Raw genomic sequence first — 16,634 nt, 5'->3', positions numbered from 1 at the left:
TTAAACAATAAGCCTCTGAAATCTATGACTTCACCTGACCCTCCTGCCAACCACAAGTAGCAGGGCTGGAAGAGCTTTACAATGAGGATGACGAGCCTCAGAGACTATAACCTGCCCAAAGCCAAGTAAGATTCAGAGCCAGGGTTGGAACCTATAGTTAGTTCCAACATCTAGTTCTTTCTTCTTCTTTTACCTCCGACCACTCAAACAGCTCCGTGAAGCAGGTGGAACAGGGATTATGATCCCATTGCCCAGATAAGGAAAGTGAGGCCCAGAGATGGGCAAAGGACCCAACACCATCTTTACTTTACTGTACTTTACTTTACATCTTTATCTTTACTGTGTTTTCACTTTTAGTGACAGCTGGGTCTGAGTCCAAGTGCTGACCTTTCCTCATGTCTCCTCTTGGGCTAATGGGTACTTCTCAGGGGCCCTCAGCAGGATGGGGCAGAGCTGGGATCCGGACTCCCAGGCCAGAACCCTCTTCCTGGGCCCTGGACTGGTCCCAGTGCCACTCTGGACCCAGCTTCCTCCTCTGAATGTGGAGATTTACCTTGCCTGCCTCTCAGCTGGCTGGAGATTCAAAAGGGAATTGAGAAGAACCTGGACACACCTTGGTCACTATCATGCTGGGAAAGGAGCAGCCTGCATGGCCCCTTCTTCAAGAGCGGAGGAGGGTAGTTCTGAGCCTGGCACAGACCCAGGCCAACCCAGCTCAAGTTAAGCTGGGAAGGGTGTGGAGCAAGGAGGCTAAATTGGCACTCCTGAGAGGGGTTTGCCTAACCTTACCCTGCAGGTGTGGACTGGGGGAGACCCAGAGGAGGAATGGCCCAACACTGAACTTTGGGATGGAGTCCTGAGTCACCCAGTTGATACCCAGGGTGGCTGGCAAGGGACTTTGGACAGCCAGCAATGGAAAATAAAAATAAGAGTGATGTGGTTTTGGAATATAGGTGAGGTTCAGTGGGGGTGGAGTCCGGAGCCGAATACCAAGAAAGAAGTGAGGTATCTCTGCTGCAAAATGGTGGTTTTATTAAAGCACACACAGCAGTGGGCTGAAAGCTGCCGCACCAGGGGCTTGAGTAGTGGTATTATATACTCCAGAGCTGGAGGAAATAAGGAAAAGGGAGGTTTCCAAAAGAACTTTCATATACTAAAGAGGACCGACCTATAAGATACCTACAAGATACCAGAGGCCTTGCCATCCTCAATTTAGGATTGTTTTCCCCTCTAGCAAGTTATTAACATTAAGATACTTAGGAGATTCGTGGAAGAACCCCCATTGGGCTTGGTTGCGGGTGAGGTTGTAGGGTGCCAGCTTATGCTTTGTCTTCAGCTAGCCTTCTGCTCCCTCTTCAATAGTATGTGTCAAACCCTAACCATGTATCAGGCCCTGTGCCTCCACACACCCTCTCGTTCTCAGAGCTGTTGTAGTCCACGGGTTCCATCCAGCCCTGCTCCTCCTGCTCCTTCCTCTACCTCAGGTTAAGTCCCATCATCTCAGACAGAAAGTGCCACAGGTGCGTCTCCTGCTTCTGCTCCTCCACACTCCAAAAACTCTCCCTCCAGGAGTCCCCCGAACACACACGCACACACACACCACTCCCACAACCACTCCATCCTTGAGCAACTACACCTCCACCTCTTCCAGGAAGCCCTTAGTCACAGACGGGACAGATCCCGCTTTAGACCGCGGCCGGAACCCCCTTCTTTACGCTCCTTCTATCTCCAAGGGATCCGTTTCTACAACCCCATAACCCTCCAGTTGTCTCCAGGAGTACTTCCCCTCCGACTCTGCCTTTTTATGCCCTACACGGAGGTGTAGGGTTCTGAAGCATAGGGCACTTAATAGGGAAGGGAGAAGGGGCTGTAGGATGAAGCCCTTGATCAACCGCCGCGCCCCCACTCCTAGAGCAGACTATCGGGGAAAGCCCAGGTCCCACCCCACCCTCCCTGCTCCGCCCCGCCCCGCCCCTCCTACTCTGGGAGCGCGACGCAGGGCGCCTGCGTGAAGGAAGTCTGCGCCCAAGGCGCATGCGCAGCGCTCCCTCCGGCTCTATATTAGGACGACGGCAGTCGCGGCCTGAGGCTTCTCGCCGACAAGGGCAACGGGTTGTTTCCTCTTGGTTTGGCTACCTGCCGCCGCCGCCGCCGCCGCCGCCTCCTCTTCCTCTTCCTCCTCCTCCTCCGCAGTCTCCCGCGCAGGTGAGGGCCCGCGCTCTGGGTGCGGCGCCGGCCAGGGAAGCCCCCGCGTGTCCTGCCAGCCCGCGCCCCTCACGCCCGGTCGTCGGGACCCCATCCCCCACTGCTCCCGTCACCCGCCTCCTTGGGTTCAGCGTTCATCTCCCAGACCCTTAGCCCATTGGGCTGCCTCAGTTTCCTCCATTCGGCCCTCTTCTTACATTGCCTTTTAACGGGCCACTTCTTTAGAATTCCTTTTTCCCGTTATCTCGAGCCCTCGACCCCCGATAACCTCTGACCTCGCCCTGCCCAGGACCACCACCTAACAACAGACCTAATGCCTTCGATTTATACCTCCTGCCTCTCCCCAGTTAGCCCTAACCGCGTCCCCTCCTACCTCTGCTCTTTATGTCTCCTCCTTCTCAGTTGTCCTGTTGGAGCTGTGGGGGATGACCTCTGGGAAATCCTTGGCTCAGGGACCCAGAGCCCAGCTGGGTGCCTTCCTCAAGTTTGGGGATGTGAGGACCAGGAGAAGTTCAGGATCCCTGGGCGTCCTCTCTGCCTGGATGGGTGATGGTGGCTTCTTCCCTAGCCTCACTTCACCTGGGTGTATGCCAAGGTGTCTTATCTGTGCTCTGCGTCTCCCTGACCTCCCAAACCTGTTCCCGACTTGTCCCTCGTTGTTCCAGCCCCTTGGTGGTTAATCATCGGCGTTTACTTCACTTGGTAAAGTTGCTTTGCAGGTGCTTTTGTGTAGAGCTGGGAATGAAAGAAGTTGGTGACCTGGGTAGAGTATTGTTACCACTCCTTAGTTGAGTCCCACACGAGTGCCGTCCTTAGACGATTTTCAGACTTGTTATAAGAGTACCGTTGCTGTAAACTGCAGGTGACACCTGAACCCAGTGGCCTTGCAGTGGTATTTGCCCGATTATTAACAAGTGTTGATGTCACTCATTGTCTTTCTGTAGGATCAGTGTACCCTCTCGGACATGGAGACTGTTGTTCGCCGCTGCCCCTTCTTATCCCGAGTGCCTCAGGCTTTTCTGCAGAAGGCAGGAAAATCTCTGTTGTTCTATGCCCAAAACTGCCCTAAGATGATGGAATTTGGGGCCAAACCAGCCACTCGGGCCCTGTCCACTTCAGCAGTACACTGCCAGCAGGTCAAGGAAACCCCTCCAGCTAATGAGAGTAAGTGTCATTGGCAACAAAGTAGGAGGTGGTGGTATTTGCAATTCATCACCAGACTGGAAGCGCTTCTAGTCCACATTGTGACGAAGGTCACAGTAACCAGAGTATCTCATAATTGTCATCCTAACCCCGCAAGTTAGGCACTCTAATTTTCCCAACTTTAAAAGTGAGACGGTGGCCAGTGTGCCCTTTACAGGTTTCTGGATCACATGTCAATGTCTGTTGGAGTTTTAGTGTTCATCAGTACCTCATTTGTGTAAATATAAAGCTGGAATATTCTGGGGCGCATGGGTGGCTCAGTTGGTGAAGCGTCGGACTCTTGATCTCAGCTCAGGTCTTGATCTCAGGGTCACGAGTTCAAGCCCCACATTGGGCTCCATGCTACTTAAAAAAAAAAAAAAGTTGAAATGTCCTATTTTAACCTTTCCTTCGTTAAATATTTGGCCCTTTGGCTTTTTTCTTTTTTAATTAATAGACTTTATGGAGCAGTTTTAGGCTTACAGCAAAATTGAGTGGAAGCTTTTGGCTTTTAAAGTTGTGGCTTAAAAAAATTGTGATTTTCTTCTTTTTTAAATTATTTTTTATTGTGTTAAAATTCACCTAACATAAAACTTTTATCATCTCTTACCAATTGAACAGTTCATTGGTATTAAGTACATTCATATTACTGTGCAGCTGTCACCACCGTCCAGTTGCTAAAGCTCTTCAACATCCTGAACAACTGAAACTCTGCTCCTTGAGCTCTTAACTGCCCCCCCCCCCCCGGTCAACACCATTCTACTTTTGTTTCTGAACTTGACTGTTATAGGAACCTCAAGAATGTATGTCAAGAATCATACAGAATTTGCTAAAGTAGTGTTTTTTTTAACATATGAATCCTTATTTTATATGTGAATTTTTGTTTTGAATAAAGAGATCAGAGTTGGCTTTTGTTTTGCTTTGGCTCTACCAGGAGAGGAGGAGGCTTTTCAAGTTTCACTTAATCCTAGAGAATAATTTACCTTACAGGCTCTCTTCAGTATATCCTCTGGATGTGTTCCTTGTAAGAAGGGAGTATTTTGTTTTGTTTTGTTTTTTCTGTAAGCAGAGGGATTTAATCCTTTGTAGGATTTCTTTTCCTTTTTCCTCTTAGGAGTTAGTTTTGTTTTTCTTCTTTTAATTGAACAATCAAAATATTCTTAACAGTTCTGTCCCTGGCATAGAGGAAGTTGAGTGTAACATGGCTTGGTCACTTGGTGGACTCTTATGCAACCATTCAGATGACATTTGCAAACTATTCACTAGCTTAGGCAGACCTTTATAACAAAAAAGGGCAAAATAAGCAAGTACATGTAGAATAAGTAAAACTTTTTTTAAAATTTGTACATAGGGGGAAAAAAAAGAAAATTTACCAAGATGCCTGTAATGGCTGTTTTTGAGGGGCAGAACACTGTCATTCTAGATTTCCCACAGCAAATGTGTATTACTTTTATAATGAATGAAATGAACTTCAAAGCAATTTTTTTGACTTCATAGGAGATTTTAATAAAAACTGTATTGTGACATGTCTCTTCCCCAAGTCGTAGGAAAGGTTAGCTTCTGACTCACAGTATTCCAGGATGATGCAGAATAAGACTTTACTAGAAGAAGGGTGAATGAATTTGCTCCAGGGGAGAGGGGAGTCATTGTGACTAGAAGCACATTTGCCAGCCAACTGTGTTAACTCCGGGCACTTTTTTTTTTTTTTTTAAAGATTTTATTTATTTATTTGACAGAGAGAGAGATCTCAAAGAGGCAGAGAAGCATGCGGGGGGGATGGGGAGTAGGCTCCCTGCTGAGCAGAAAGCCTGACGTGGGGCTCGATCCCAGGACCCTGGGATCATGACCTGAGCTGAAGGCAGAGGCTTAACCCACTGAGCCACCCAGGCGCCCCCAACTCCGGGCACTTTTTGATGCATTTAGATGAGCAAGTAGATGAAGTGTGTGACTGTGATATCCCTGGGGTTTTTTTCCTCACCAAACTAATAACTTGAACTCTGTTAGACAACAATCGAAAGACCTCACTTTTAGCTAAATGTCTTTTGTTAAGAAAAAGTCAGTTTATATGTTAAGCAACAGCAAACTGCTTTGTCAAGAATCTGTTTCAAGGGACGCCTGGGTGGCTCAGTTGGTTAAGCAGCTGGCTTCGGCTCAGGTCATGATCCCAGCGTCCTGGGATCGAGTCCCACATCGGGCTCCTTGCTCCGCAGGGAGCCTGCTTCTCCCTCTGACTCTGCCTTCCACTGTGTCTGCCTTTGCTCGCTCTCGCTCGCTCTCTCTCTGACAAATAAATAAATCTTAAAAAAAAAAAAAAAAGAATCTGTTTCAAAAATATTAGCAGAGAAATAATTGTATGGACACCTCTACCTTCAAGATCGTGTCCTGTCATGAAATATGCTATGTGTCTTTCGGGTAGATTTACTGGAAATCCTCCAGCTCAAGAACTCTAGGCTAGCTGAAGCTAGAAAACACTACTTTTTGGTGGATTTATATGGGAGAAATGTGGTTTGAGAGATAGCTGGATTGTGCCAGTTAACTCTTTACAAGAACATTGTTTCCTGTGAAGCAAACGAGAAAACAGTTTGGAGGCACCTGGGTGGCTCAGTGGGTTAAACCCTCTGCCTTCAGCTTGGGTCATGATCCCAGAGTCCTGGGATCGAGCCCCGCATCGGGCTCTCTGCTCACCGGGGAGCCTGCTTCCCCCTCTCTCTCTGCCTGCCTCTCTGCCTACTTGTGATCTCTCTCACTCTCTGTCAAATAAATAAATAAAATCTTTAAAAAAAAGAAAACAGTTCAATTATCAGAACCTAATAAAAATAAACTGGTCCCTGAGAAGTGGGGGTAGAGTAAGTATAAAGCTTTTCTTTGAGGCCATATGAGAAACAAGGGGCTTTCTTGAATTATGCAACTAGATCTGATGCTTTGCTTTTTCCATTTCACACCCCCCCCAGAGGACAAAACTGCCAAAGCTGAGGTTCAGCAGGCTGCCGATGGATCCCAGCAGACTCCACATGGCACGCAGTTTCCGTCTGGACATCCCTCCCTTGCTACGAGCCAGGGCACTGCAAGCAAATGCCCTTTCCTGGCAGCCCAGATGAGCCAGAAGGGCAGCAGTGTCTTCCGCAAAGCCAGTCTCGAGCTTCAGGAGGATGTGCAGGAAATGCATGCCGTGAGAAAAGGTAAACACAGAACTGGAACCATTGGGAAGAACCAAGAGGTCCCTCTGGCTCTTTTGATCCTTCATATTTATGTATGAGCTATTGTTAGAGTAGCATTTGTATAAAAAAACTTCCTCTTTTAGGGCCAGGGAGGAAGGTCTTCAAGATAGGCAGTCAGAGGACTGCATGAGAAAATGTGGGACTTTCTTTCTGGGGTGTGTGTGTATAGGGTGTGACCAGTTTTTATAGTAATTGCTTCATTTCTGAAAATACCCTGCTGGCGTAAGCTGTTACCAGTTGCCCTTTGTTTCTTTCCTGCCATCCGGTGGGATAAAAGGTAAAAAAGAGTGTTCTGCACTAACTGATGGTCACTTAATTCCACTTGTGGCTCTAGCCACAGAGAACCAGAGTTCCCAGAAAACCTCACCAGCAGAAATGATGCATATGGCTGGAACTGTCTTCTCTGAAGAAAAGTGAGATTAGGGTTGGGTGGAGTGGGAAGGTGGGGAAGACCTGCCAGCCAGTTAGAAAGCTTTGGACTCTAATATTCATTAAAGCTGTCTGGTAGCTCTGAAAACAAGACACCACCAGGAATTGGCCATTGAAACAGAAGTGGAGAAGAAAAGCTTCATACGCTCAGTTCCTACTAACTTTGGTTATGGTCAGCTCTTTTTGGTGAACTAGGCAGTAATTCATTTTTGACAATATTTCTGGAAAGTATTGTGAGCTCAGAATAGAATGTTGGTCCCCTTTTCTTCTTGTTACTTTTGTTACAGAGGTTGCCCAGACCTCAGTGAACCCCAGTGTAATTCGTGTAAAGGCTGACGAAGGGGAGCCAGGTGGATTGCTGAAGAACTTCCAGGATATCATGAGAAAGCAAAGACCAGAAAGAGTGTCCCATCTTCTTCAAGATAACTTGCCAAAATGTAGGTCTTGTTATTTGCTTGATGCATGAGAGGGTTTTTAATGTAAACATACGTTAGATTAAACAAAATTGTATGGTAAGTTAAGGATTAAAAACCATGTCTCTTGCTTGATGCCGGTAGGTGTTCTTGGCCATAGTAAATGCAAACCCTGTTGGTAACCTTAATACCTACCCTTCTCTGCCACAGCCCTGTGCTAAGCGGTTCACACATGCAGTCTCATTTGAGACCTTCATGTTCTCAAGATGAAGTTATCCTATGAGTTGCTCACATGAGCATTAATTTGTCGAGAGGAGATCATGAATACCTTGTTTCACCACGAGAGACTTTCTGGTTGAACGGAAGATTCAGTGTCCTAGCTCCTGGGGAAAGGAATGACTACATTTGTCCAGAATTGCTCTGCTGTTAGATGACCAAAATGGGGTCATGGGTTGGGAGCCAGATCTTTTGCCAAAAGCCAGACGTGCGTCCTAACCGCCATTCTGTCCTGTCTTTTGTTTGGTTTTTAGCTGTTTCAACTTTTCAATATGATCATTTCTTTGAGAAGAAAATTGAAGAGAAAAAAAATGACCATACCTATCGAGTTTTTAAAACTGTGAACCGGAGAGCTCACATTTTCCCCATGGCAGATGACTATTCGGACTCCCTGATCACCAAAAAGCAGGTGTCAGTCTGGTGTAGCAATGACTACCTAGGAATGAGTCGTCATCCACGAGTATGCGGGGCAGTCATGTAAGTAGCCCTCAGCTTTCAGATACCACTGACGTTATTTGGCAAGACATTGATGATTTAGAGGGATTGGATCTTCTATGGGGGCAATATTCAGAAGCTGAAAGTGTGCCATAACAAAATACTATCTTAGCCTTTAAAGATATCTACAGATGGGGTGCCTGGGTGGCTCAGTGATTTAAGCCTCTGCCTTCCGCTCAGGTCATGATCTCAGGGTCCTGGGATGGAGCCCCACATCTGGCTCTCTGCTCAGCGGGGAGCCTGCTTCCCCCTCTGTCTGCTTGCTTCCTCCTCTCTGCCTGCTTCTCTGCCTACTTGTGATCTCTCTCTGTGTGAAATAAATAAATAAAATCTTAAAAAAAAAAAAGATATCTACAGATGACTTTTAGACTGGAATTCACAAGTAGGTGGTGGAGCCCCTTGGTGTGTGATGGTTCAAGCGTATGGGCTCATTGACTACTTGTGTCCGTTTACTTCCTACCACTCCTCAAGTGGGTGCGCCTCCTTCAAGCCCAGGCCTCTGTGCACAGGTGAATGGAGAGGTGCAAATCTAGCAGCACTGGAGGAAAGACATTAATGAGGATGTTAGTTCCTGGCACTCACGTGCTTCTGGAGGTGGCCATGGCTAGAGATACTTGAGAGAGTTGCTTGCCAAAATCTCTAAGGAGGCTTGCTAAAGAGAGTCCAGTCTGAGGTATAGTAATAGATCTCTCCTAACATTATGTGACTGATTTCCGGAGGGTTTAGGTTCAGGTAACCACCGTCCAAGATATGCCTGTAGAGACTGATAATCGTGTCTGGAGAGAAAGATGTTTGTCAGAGAAAACACGCCTTAGGAATCAGCTAATACTAAGTATCTAGTGACTGATAAACACTTGTTCTTGATGATCCCTAGAGGTATTTACGATATCCTCACCCTGGTGTTGACACCTGCCACCTAGTCTAAAGGTGAAGTTAGCTGAAACTTCTGGCCCCTGGTTTCACCATGAGAGACTTGCTAGATGAACTTAAGATTCAGTGTCCCAGCTCCTGGGGAAAGGAACGATTCACATAGTGTTCAGAACCATAAGGCTTATTTTCTGTCTGCCGCCCCCCCCCCCCGTTTTTTGTGTTTTTTTTTTTTTTAAATAAAAGGGACACTTTGAAACAGCATGGAGCTGGAGCAGGTGGTACTAGAAATATTTCTGGAACCAGTAAATTCCACGTGGACCTGGAGCAGGAGCTGGCTGATTTGCATGGCAAAGATGCAGCACTCTTGTTTTCCTCGTGCTTTGTGGCCAACGACTCAACCCTCTTCACTCTGGCTAGGATGATGCCAGGTAAGGAAGCCTTTCCTGAGTGCTTTTAGAGTTTTGGGGTTTCTCGGGGAATAACAGGGATATTGATAACACAGAGGGCTTCCCCAAAACAGTTAAGAACAATGATAGTATCTGGGAGCATTTCTTCTTGAAACATGAAGTGCTCACTTACCGCGAGAGGTTGCAGTAGCAAATGGTACTAATGAAGGGCTTGTCCTTAACCTGATTGCTTCAGTATTCAAAGAAAATCCTTTGGAGAATTCTCTTATTCATTCATGGTTACCTTTTGATGGAGTTTGGAATGAGGTGGCCAGATTTAAAAGCACATTGGCTGTCTTCCATTGCATTATTCTATACCTGTGGGTCTTTTCAAAGGAGAAGCACTAGCTCACGATTTTCCCAGGAAGAAACTGGCCAGGAGTCTTTCCTCCCAGGCAAAGTGGCACGTTCAGAGCAAAGTCCGTTGTCCCCATCTAAGAAATAATTTGTCTTTGCTGCAGATGACAATAAGTAGTGTTTTGTTTTTGTTTTTATCATGTTAGGCTGTGAGATTTACTCTGATTCTGGGAACCATGCCTCCATGATCCAAGGGATTCGAAACAGCCGGGTGCCAAAGTACATCTTCCGCCACAATGACGTCAGCCACCTCAGAGAGCTGCTGCAAAGATCTGACCCTTCGGTCCCCAAGATTGTCGCATTTGAAACCGTCCACTCCATGGATGGTAAGTAGAGGACTGTCTGAAACCTTAGATGAAAAACTAGGCCTGGACTCTTTGAAAGTGTGATGTTTATTTTGTCTTGGCAATTTCTTCTTACTCTGCTAGGGTTTTGTATTTGGTGGATATTGTATAGGTTTGGGTGAATGTAGATTTTTTTATTCTGGCTCTTACTAGGCTCTGAGACCCTAAGATGACCTAGAAACTGGGGGAAGTTCATTGTTTTTCCCAATATTAAAAGTAATACCTTTAGAACAGAAGTTATTTTGTTCTGACATTTTTACCAAAACAGAAATTTGTGAAGTAGCGAGCTCTTCACCATAGTCTGTGTTCTCTCCTCAGGAGCAGTGTGCCCGCTGGAAGAACTGTGTGATGTGGCGCATGAGTTTGGAGCAATCACCTTCGTGGATGAGGTCCACGCAGTGGGACTATACGGGGCTCGAGGCGGAGGGATTGGCGATCGGGATGGAGTTATGCCTAAAATGGACATCATTTCTGGAACGCTTGGTATGTATACTCTGCACATTCTGTAATCTGCACTAAAATTTTATTCAAACAAGGTCAAGGACTATCTGGGATCAGGTGAGGAGACAAGGCGATGCCCTGTGAAACCTGGGCCGCTTTCTGGATGAGTTTCTATCTTCTCAGTGGTGGTACAGCTTAGCAGAATCCCTTGAATCATGGAGGCATGGCTCCCAGAGCCAAAGTAAGTCTCAGCCTCACATGACAGAAATGTTATTTGTTGCCATTCAAGCTCATTCCAAATGTGGTTGTGGTTCTAGCTACATGGCATGGCAACAGCCTTCACTTTCTGTACTTCAGATTGTTGTTGTATTAAAAGAAAAACAAAAAAGATGTAGTGCTGTTCTCCTGGAGCATTTGTGAGGACCTGGAGGTTCAGGTATCGTGAAGCACTGACCTCTAGTTTGTATTTGTTCCTCCTGGATGAGAAGCATTGTGTCACGGAGCTAGGTGCTGTTGCCGTGCTGCCTGCTAGCTGTGAATCCTGTCTGCCTGACTCCTGTGAATCCTGTCTGCCTGACTCCCCAGCTGTGTGACCTTGAGCTGCTGCTTCCTCTCTCTGCCCCTCAACTTTCTCACCAATATAGATTTCCCCACTACTGAAAAGTAGAGTGTTCCTTTGAAACCTTGCATGAGCCAAAATGGCGTAAAGCAAAGACACGACTGCTCATAGACCAAGGTCAAAGCAGTGGCCGCTGGCATGCTGAGCGGTTCCTGGGGCAGGGGCTTGGCAGGGTGCTCTCGCTGCTTGGGGTGCGCACTGCCTCTGTCGTGGCTCGCTGCCACACACCAGAGGCTATTTTCACTTTTCACCTTTTATTGTAAAAGTGAAAGTCCTCGTCCGATTTCTTCCACTTAGCGAAAACAAGTACTGATGTAGGTTTCTCATAAAAGTGAGGTGGCCTAATGACTTGTGCAAACTAGGGCAGCTTATATGATGGAGATAATAGACCTTACCTCAGTTTTTGTGATGAAGGTAAACGAATTGTGTGCAGACAATTACCATAGACATTCTCTGCCTATGAGAACTCTAGAGAGTAAAAATGTGAATTAATCTAAGGATTTCAAAGTTACTAAGGCAGTTGGGAGACCCAGGTAGCATTTAGCTAAAATGCCAGTTCATAGCCTGCACTTGGTAAAGGGAGGGCAGGCCAAAAAGAGTATCCTTTGGCACAGTCGGGGGGCCGGGAGCATTGGGTTGACCAGGAGAGCCAAGGAGTTGCGGGGCAGAGCCTTGCGAGGAGGAAAGCACTCGTTCATGTTTTCATTCCAGCAGCCCTTTTCTTCCACCGAGCTCCCATGGTAGGGGCTCTGTGAGATATGTATAGTCACTGTGTGCTGGAACAGGCTGGGGAGAGAAATTTTCCACTGTTTAAGAGCTTACACCTACCCCGCCCTGCATGGGGTTCAAGCAGGAATGTTCATTACAGAACACAATGTTAACATCTAGAAGGACTCTTCTGCAGTCCTTAATCCTGAAACTTGAGATACAGATTATACAAAAGGAATTAAGGAGAATTAAGAGCTGAGGTTGGCCCTCAATCAACCCTAATGAGTTCTGAGTTTTCATGTCTCTCTGGGCATTGCCGCTTATCAGAGTTCTGTGTTGACTTTGGTAGGAAATAATAGTGGTCATACCAAAACAACTCACCTCTTAGCTGAGTTACATTCCAGCTCCGGGGTGCTGCTCACAGCGAGAGGCCAGAGAGACGGCACACACTGTGCATGCTGTGGCAGGTGGCACCTGGCAGAGAAGGAAGTCCGGGTGGGAAAGGCAGGGGAAGAGAGGCTGCAGCTTGCTGTTCCGGTGCATGGGGACAGATGGCTCAGCGTCAGGACTGCTGCGGAGACCTGTGCTTTGGTCCTTGTCGGATACCAGCTAGGTCCTGTGATTAGGGGAGGACTGTAACCTCCACTCTCTCCCTTTCACAGAGGACTTGAGTCTTCCCTCAGGTACTCAGGCTGGACTTGAGTCTTAGGGCACGTAGAGAGGATAAAGAGGAAAGGGCTCTGAGGCTCTGCAGCACCCTGCTGGGCACATGCTGGGGCCGTTGCTGGAATAAATGAGACTGTCTCCTCGCAGGCAAAGCCTTTGGCTGTGTCGGAGGGTACATCGCCAGCACAAGTTCTCTGATCGACACCGTACGGTCCTATGCGGCCGGCTTCATCTTCACCACCTCTCTGCCGCCCATGCTGCTGGCCGGAGCCCTGGAGTCCGTGCGGATCCTCAAGAGCGCCGAGGGGCGGGCACTTCGCCGCCAGCACCAGCGCAATGTCAAGCTCATGAGACAGATGCTCATGGACGCAGGCCTCCCGGTCGTCCATTGCCCCAGTCACATCATCCCTGTCCGGGTAATGACGCACCTGGGACTGGACTTGCTGGGCACTGTGCCTCGGCACGGGACCTGGGATGTTGTGTTGTGGTGCACATCTTGAAGTTGTACCACGGCAAGGGGCTGTAGTCTGTGGCCCTGTGCTCAGTTTCTGCCTTGGGCTGACTTCACAGTGAAAATGGAGGCTTTGAACCCAGCGGGCTAGGGCAGAGGTTCCTTCTCCCAAGCACTAGCTTTAAAAGAGCTTCTGTTTGAAAAGTTCCAGAAGGCTTCACATGGCTAGCTTTGAAGTCTGACTTTTTATTCAATTGATTTCAAAATCGGTCTTGCCCTTTCCACTGTGAACAGTAGCCCTGTTGGTGTCACAGTTGAATTAGTAGAATTAATATAGCCAGTATAATCAAAGCCATCTCATTCCCACAGTTACACACATCCCTGGGTAGGAGGATCAGCTGGTGGCAGCTGGAGTTGCAGCCTGGGAGGGCAGTGAGTGTGAACTCTTCTAATGAGCCCTCAGGTCTCTGGTCCATACTAAGCACTCCTGAGCCCTTTAAGTGGCAGCTGGCATCACCGCTCGAGCCTGAGCCTCCCAGGGGCCGTGTTCATTAGATCGCTGCTGAGGGGTGGTCTGTCTTGCGGTGACCTTACCTTCTGTTCGCAAACTCAGGTTGCAGATGCCGCTAAAAACACTGAAGTCTGTGACGAGCTAATGAGCAGACATAACATCTACGTCCAAGCCATCAACTACCCCACGGTGCCCCGGGGGGAGGAGCTCCTGCGGATTGCCCCCACTCCCCACCATACACCGCAGATGATGAACTACTTCCTCGGTGAGTACGTGCAGAGCGGCGGGGCCTCGCTGGAAAGTTGCACAAAGCCGTCCTTGCGGTGTGCGTAACTGAAGCCCTTCAAAGGCATTCAGATTCGTTTCTTCTCACCAAGTAATTAAGAATGCTCTCAGATGGTGTAACCCTGTAAAAGACATTTGGTTGTTGGATTCGCTTTAGGCGGTGCAGACACAACTTAGAAGCTCTGAGGGCTCATCCCTGCTCATCCATCCACTGTTTCCAGTGCCCCCTTGTTGGGTTGATTTCGGGGATGCACACAAGTGGCCAGTGCAGGGAGTAGAGAGGCCCTTGAAGGCCTGAGTCCGCCCTGCCCCTCTGGAGGTCAGCTTTGTGCTTCTGTCCCTTTCTCTGGTGTATAGTCCCTGAGGCAACCCCCGACCTAACCTCTTCTCGTAAGAGTAATTGTTCAGTATTTTATAAGGCTGCAGTTCTGTTCAACCATCCCAGCCCCCTCTGTGTCCAAACTCAAGGCAGAGATTGAGGGGCTGCTCTCAGCCGTGGTCGCCTTGGCCTCCTGCCCCCAAGATGGTCTTGCTGCCTTGCAGGCTCTGCAGCCATTCTGCCAGGAAGGCTCAGTGTAGCGGAACAGTGTTGGAGCGGCTTCTGCCCTGAAGCTGTGGACAGCAAAGCCAGAGTTGGGTTTTGTTTTTCAGTTTTTACTTATTTTTTTTTAACAGCTTTATTGAGATATAATTCACATACCACAAATGTCACCCTGTGTTTTTTTGTAAGAGACATTTATTTTAGAGAGAAAGAGTGCTCGAGCTCAGGGAGCAAAGGGGGACAGGCAAAGGGAGAGAGAGGAAGAGAATCCCAAGTAGACTCCCCTCTGAGCACGAAGCCCGACAGTGTGGGGCTTGATCTCATGACCCCAAGATCACAACCTGAGCCAAAATCAAGAAGAGTCACTGACACTTCACTGACTGAGCCACCTAGGCACCCTTAATTTCACCCTTTTGAAGTATACAGTTCCGGGGGCCTGGGTGGCTCAGTTGGTGAAGTGGCTGACTTCAGCTCAGGTTACGATCCCAGGAGTCCCGCATCAGGCTGCCTGCTCTCGGGGAGCCTGCTTCTCCCTCTGCCTGCAGCACCCCTGCTTGTTCTCTTGCTCACTCTCATGTGCACTCTAGCAAATAAATAAAATCTTTAAAAATACATTTATAAAGTATACAGTTCCAGGGGTTCTAAGTACATCATGATGTTGTGTAACCATCCACGCTGTCTGATTCCAGAACATTCTCATCATTCCCAAGGGAGACCGTGTACCCACAAGCAGCCACTGCGTGATCCCTCCTTCCCCAGCCCCTGTCAGCTGCTGACACCCTCTCTGACCCGTGGAGGTGCTCACGCTTTCCTTTCCGTGTAGCACTGTGTGGGTCCTGTGTGTCTGGCTACTTTGACAGCACCGTGTTCTCCAGGCCCATCCACGTTGTAGCATGAATTCTCTTTCTTTCTAGTTCCAAATGATCTTCGGTGCAGGTACACCCCATGGTGTTTGTGCATCAGTCAGTAGACATTTAGGTTGTTTCTGCTTTTTGACTGTTAGAGAGAGAACACTACGCCAACGTTTGTGTTCAACTTTCTGTGTGGACCTGTGTTTGCACTTCTCTTGGATGCATACTCCCTTCAATTTTTGAAAACTGTTTCTCCTCACAGAGAACCTGCTGGCCACGTGGAAGCGAGTGGGGCTGGAACTCAAGCCACATTCCTCAGCCGAGTGCAACTTCTGCAGGAGGCCGCTGCATTTCGAAGTGATGAGTGAGAGAGAGAAATCTTACTTCTCCGGCATGAGCAAGCTGGTGTCTGCCCAGGCCTGAGTGTGTCATGACCTCAGTTACTCATTTAACTGGCCATGTCATATCCACATAGTCCCCAGAGGTGTCTTTATATGTGAATTAAGTTATATTAAAATTTAATCTATAGTAAAAGCACAGTCGTGGAAATAAATTCATGTGTAAGTGATGGGTTCTCCTGTTACTCACTACTGAATCAAAGAAATCATTTTTTCATCCCTTTCAGTGTGGTCTGTGTTGTTGCGCTGTGTGAAGTGACAGACATACACCAACCCTCTAACAGCGGCTTCAGGCCCCACTGGAGTGGCAGTGCTCCCTCCTCCGCTCGAGCCCAGCTGCCTCTCTGCTGCCCAAGGCGACTGCAGCCACTCTAACGCCCCTCGGAGGCCCAGCCAGCCACAGCCCCGGCCGCCACCCCACCCCAGCTCTTCCCCTGCCTTCTCTCCCTGTCTCCCCAGTGTCTACCTGCTTTATGTCGACCGCTCACAGAGAGGTCAGCTGTCTTTCCTCACCTGAGACTCACTTGAGTCCTGTAAGTTCTACCTGTAAGCTCCATCTCAGGCCAGGCCGCTTGTCCCTCCTGCTGCTGTGATCCCCCGGGGTGCTGCTGTCATCCTGGCATCTGCCCCAGCCTCGACCCCCACCTGGCAGCCCGAGAGAGCTTTTAAAATTTTAAAGCAGTACCCCTGAAACAAATAATACATCATATGTTAATTAAAATAAATAAAATTCTAAAGCAGATTACATTCCTCCCCTGCAGAAAACTTTCCTGGGCCTTCCAGTGGCACTCAGGTTGAATTCTAGCTTCCTCACACAGGCTGAGCACATTGTCTGAGGTCGGGACCCATCCCGCTTCATCTGTTCACTCTGCTTCATGTGTTGACGTGCATTCCCAGGCCTCAGCTGCCCCAGGTGCTCCCCACTTCC

The 16,634-nt window shown here is 48.2% G+C and overlaps 1 protein-coding gene across 2 annotated transcripts; it reads left to right on the top strand.

Moving 5' to 3' along the window:
* Positions 1–2,041: 2,041 nt before the first annotated feature.
* ALAS1 (5'-aminolevulinate synthase 1) lies at positions 2,042–15,842 on the top strand. 2 transcript variants are annotated; one of them, XM_004780064.3, is made up of 11 exons: positions 2,042–2,205; positions 3,150–3,369; positions 6,339–6,566; positions 7,322–7,471; positions 7,978–8,200; positions 9,332–9,516; positions 10,038–10,217; positions 10,554–10,718; positions 12,817–13,085; positions 13,734–13,896; positions 15,571–15,842. In XM_004780064.3, the coding sequence occupies exons 2-11, from the start codon at positions 3,171–3,173 to the stop codon at positions 15,729–15,731; spliced, it is 1,923 nt and encodes a 640-aa protein (XP_004780121.3). In that variant the 5' UTR covers positions 2,042–2,205; positions 3,150–3,170; the 3' UTR covers positions 15,732–15,842. The 2 variants fall into 2 exon arrangements, with proteins under 2 accessions (XP_004780121.3, XP_044935244.1); XM_045079309.1 differs by lacking the exon at positions 3,150–3,369 and having other exon boundaries at positions 2,105–2,205.
* Positions 15,843–16,634: the final 792 nt, after the last annotated feature.

Source organism: Mustela putorius, unplaced genomic scaffold (assembly GCF_011764305.1).
Source record: "Mustela putorius furo isolate JIRA1106 unplaced genomic scaffold, ASM1176430v1.1 tig00000095_pilon_pilon_pilon, whole genome shotgun sequence".
NCBI classification, from domain to species: Eukaryota; Metazoa; Chordata; class Mammalia; order Carnivora; family Mustelidae; genus Mustela; species Mustela putorius.
The sequence above is the reverse complement of the archived record's forward strand: the minus strand, read 5'-3'. Positions and strand labels throughout refer to the sequence as shown.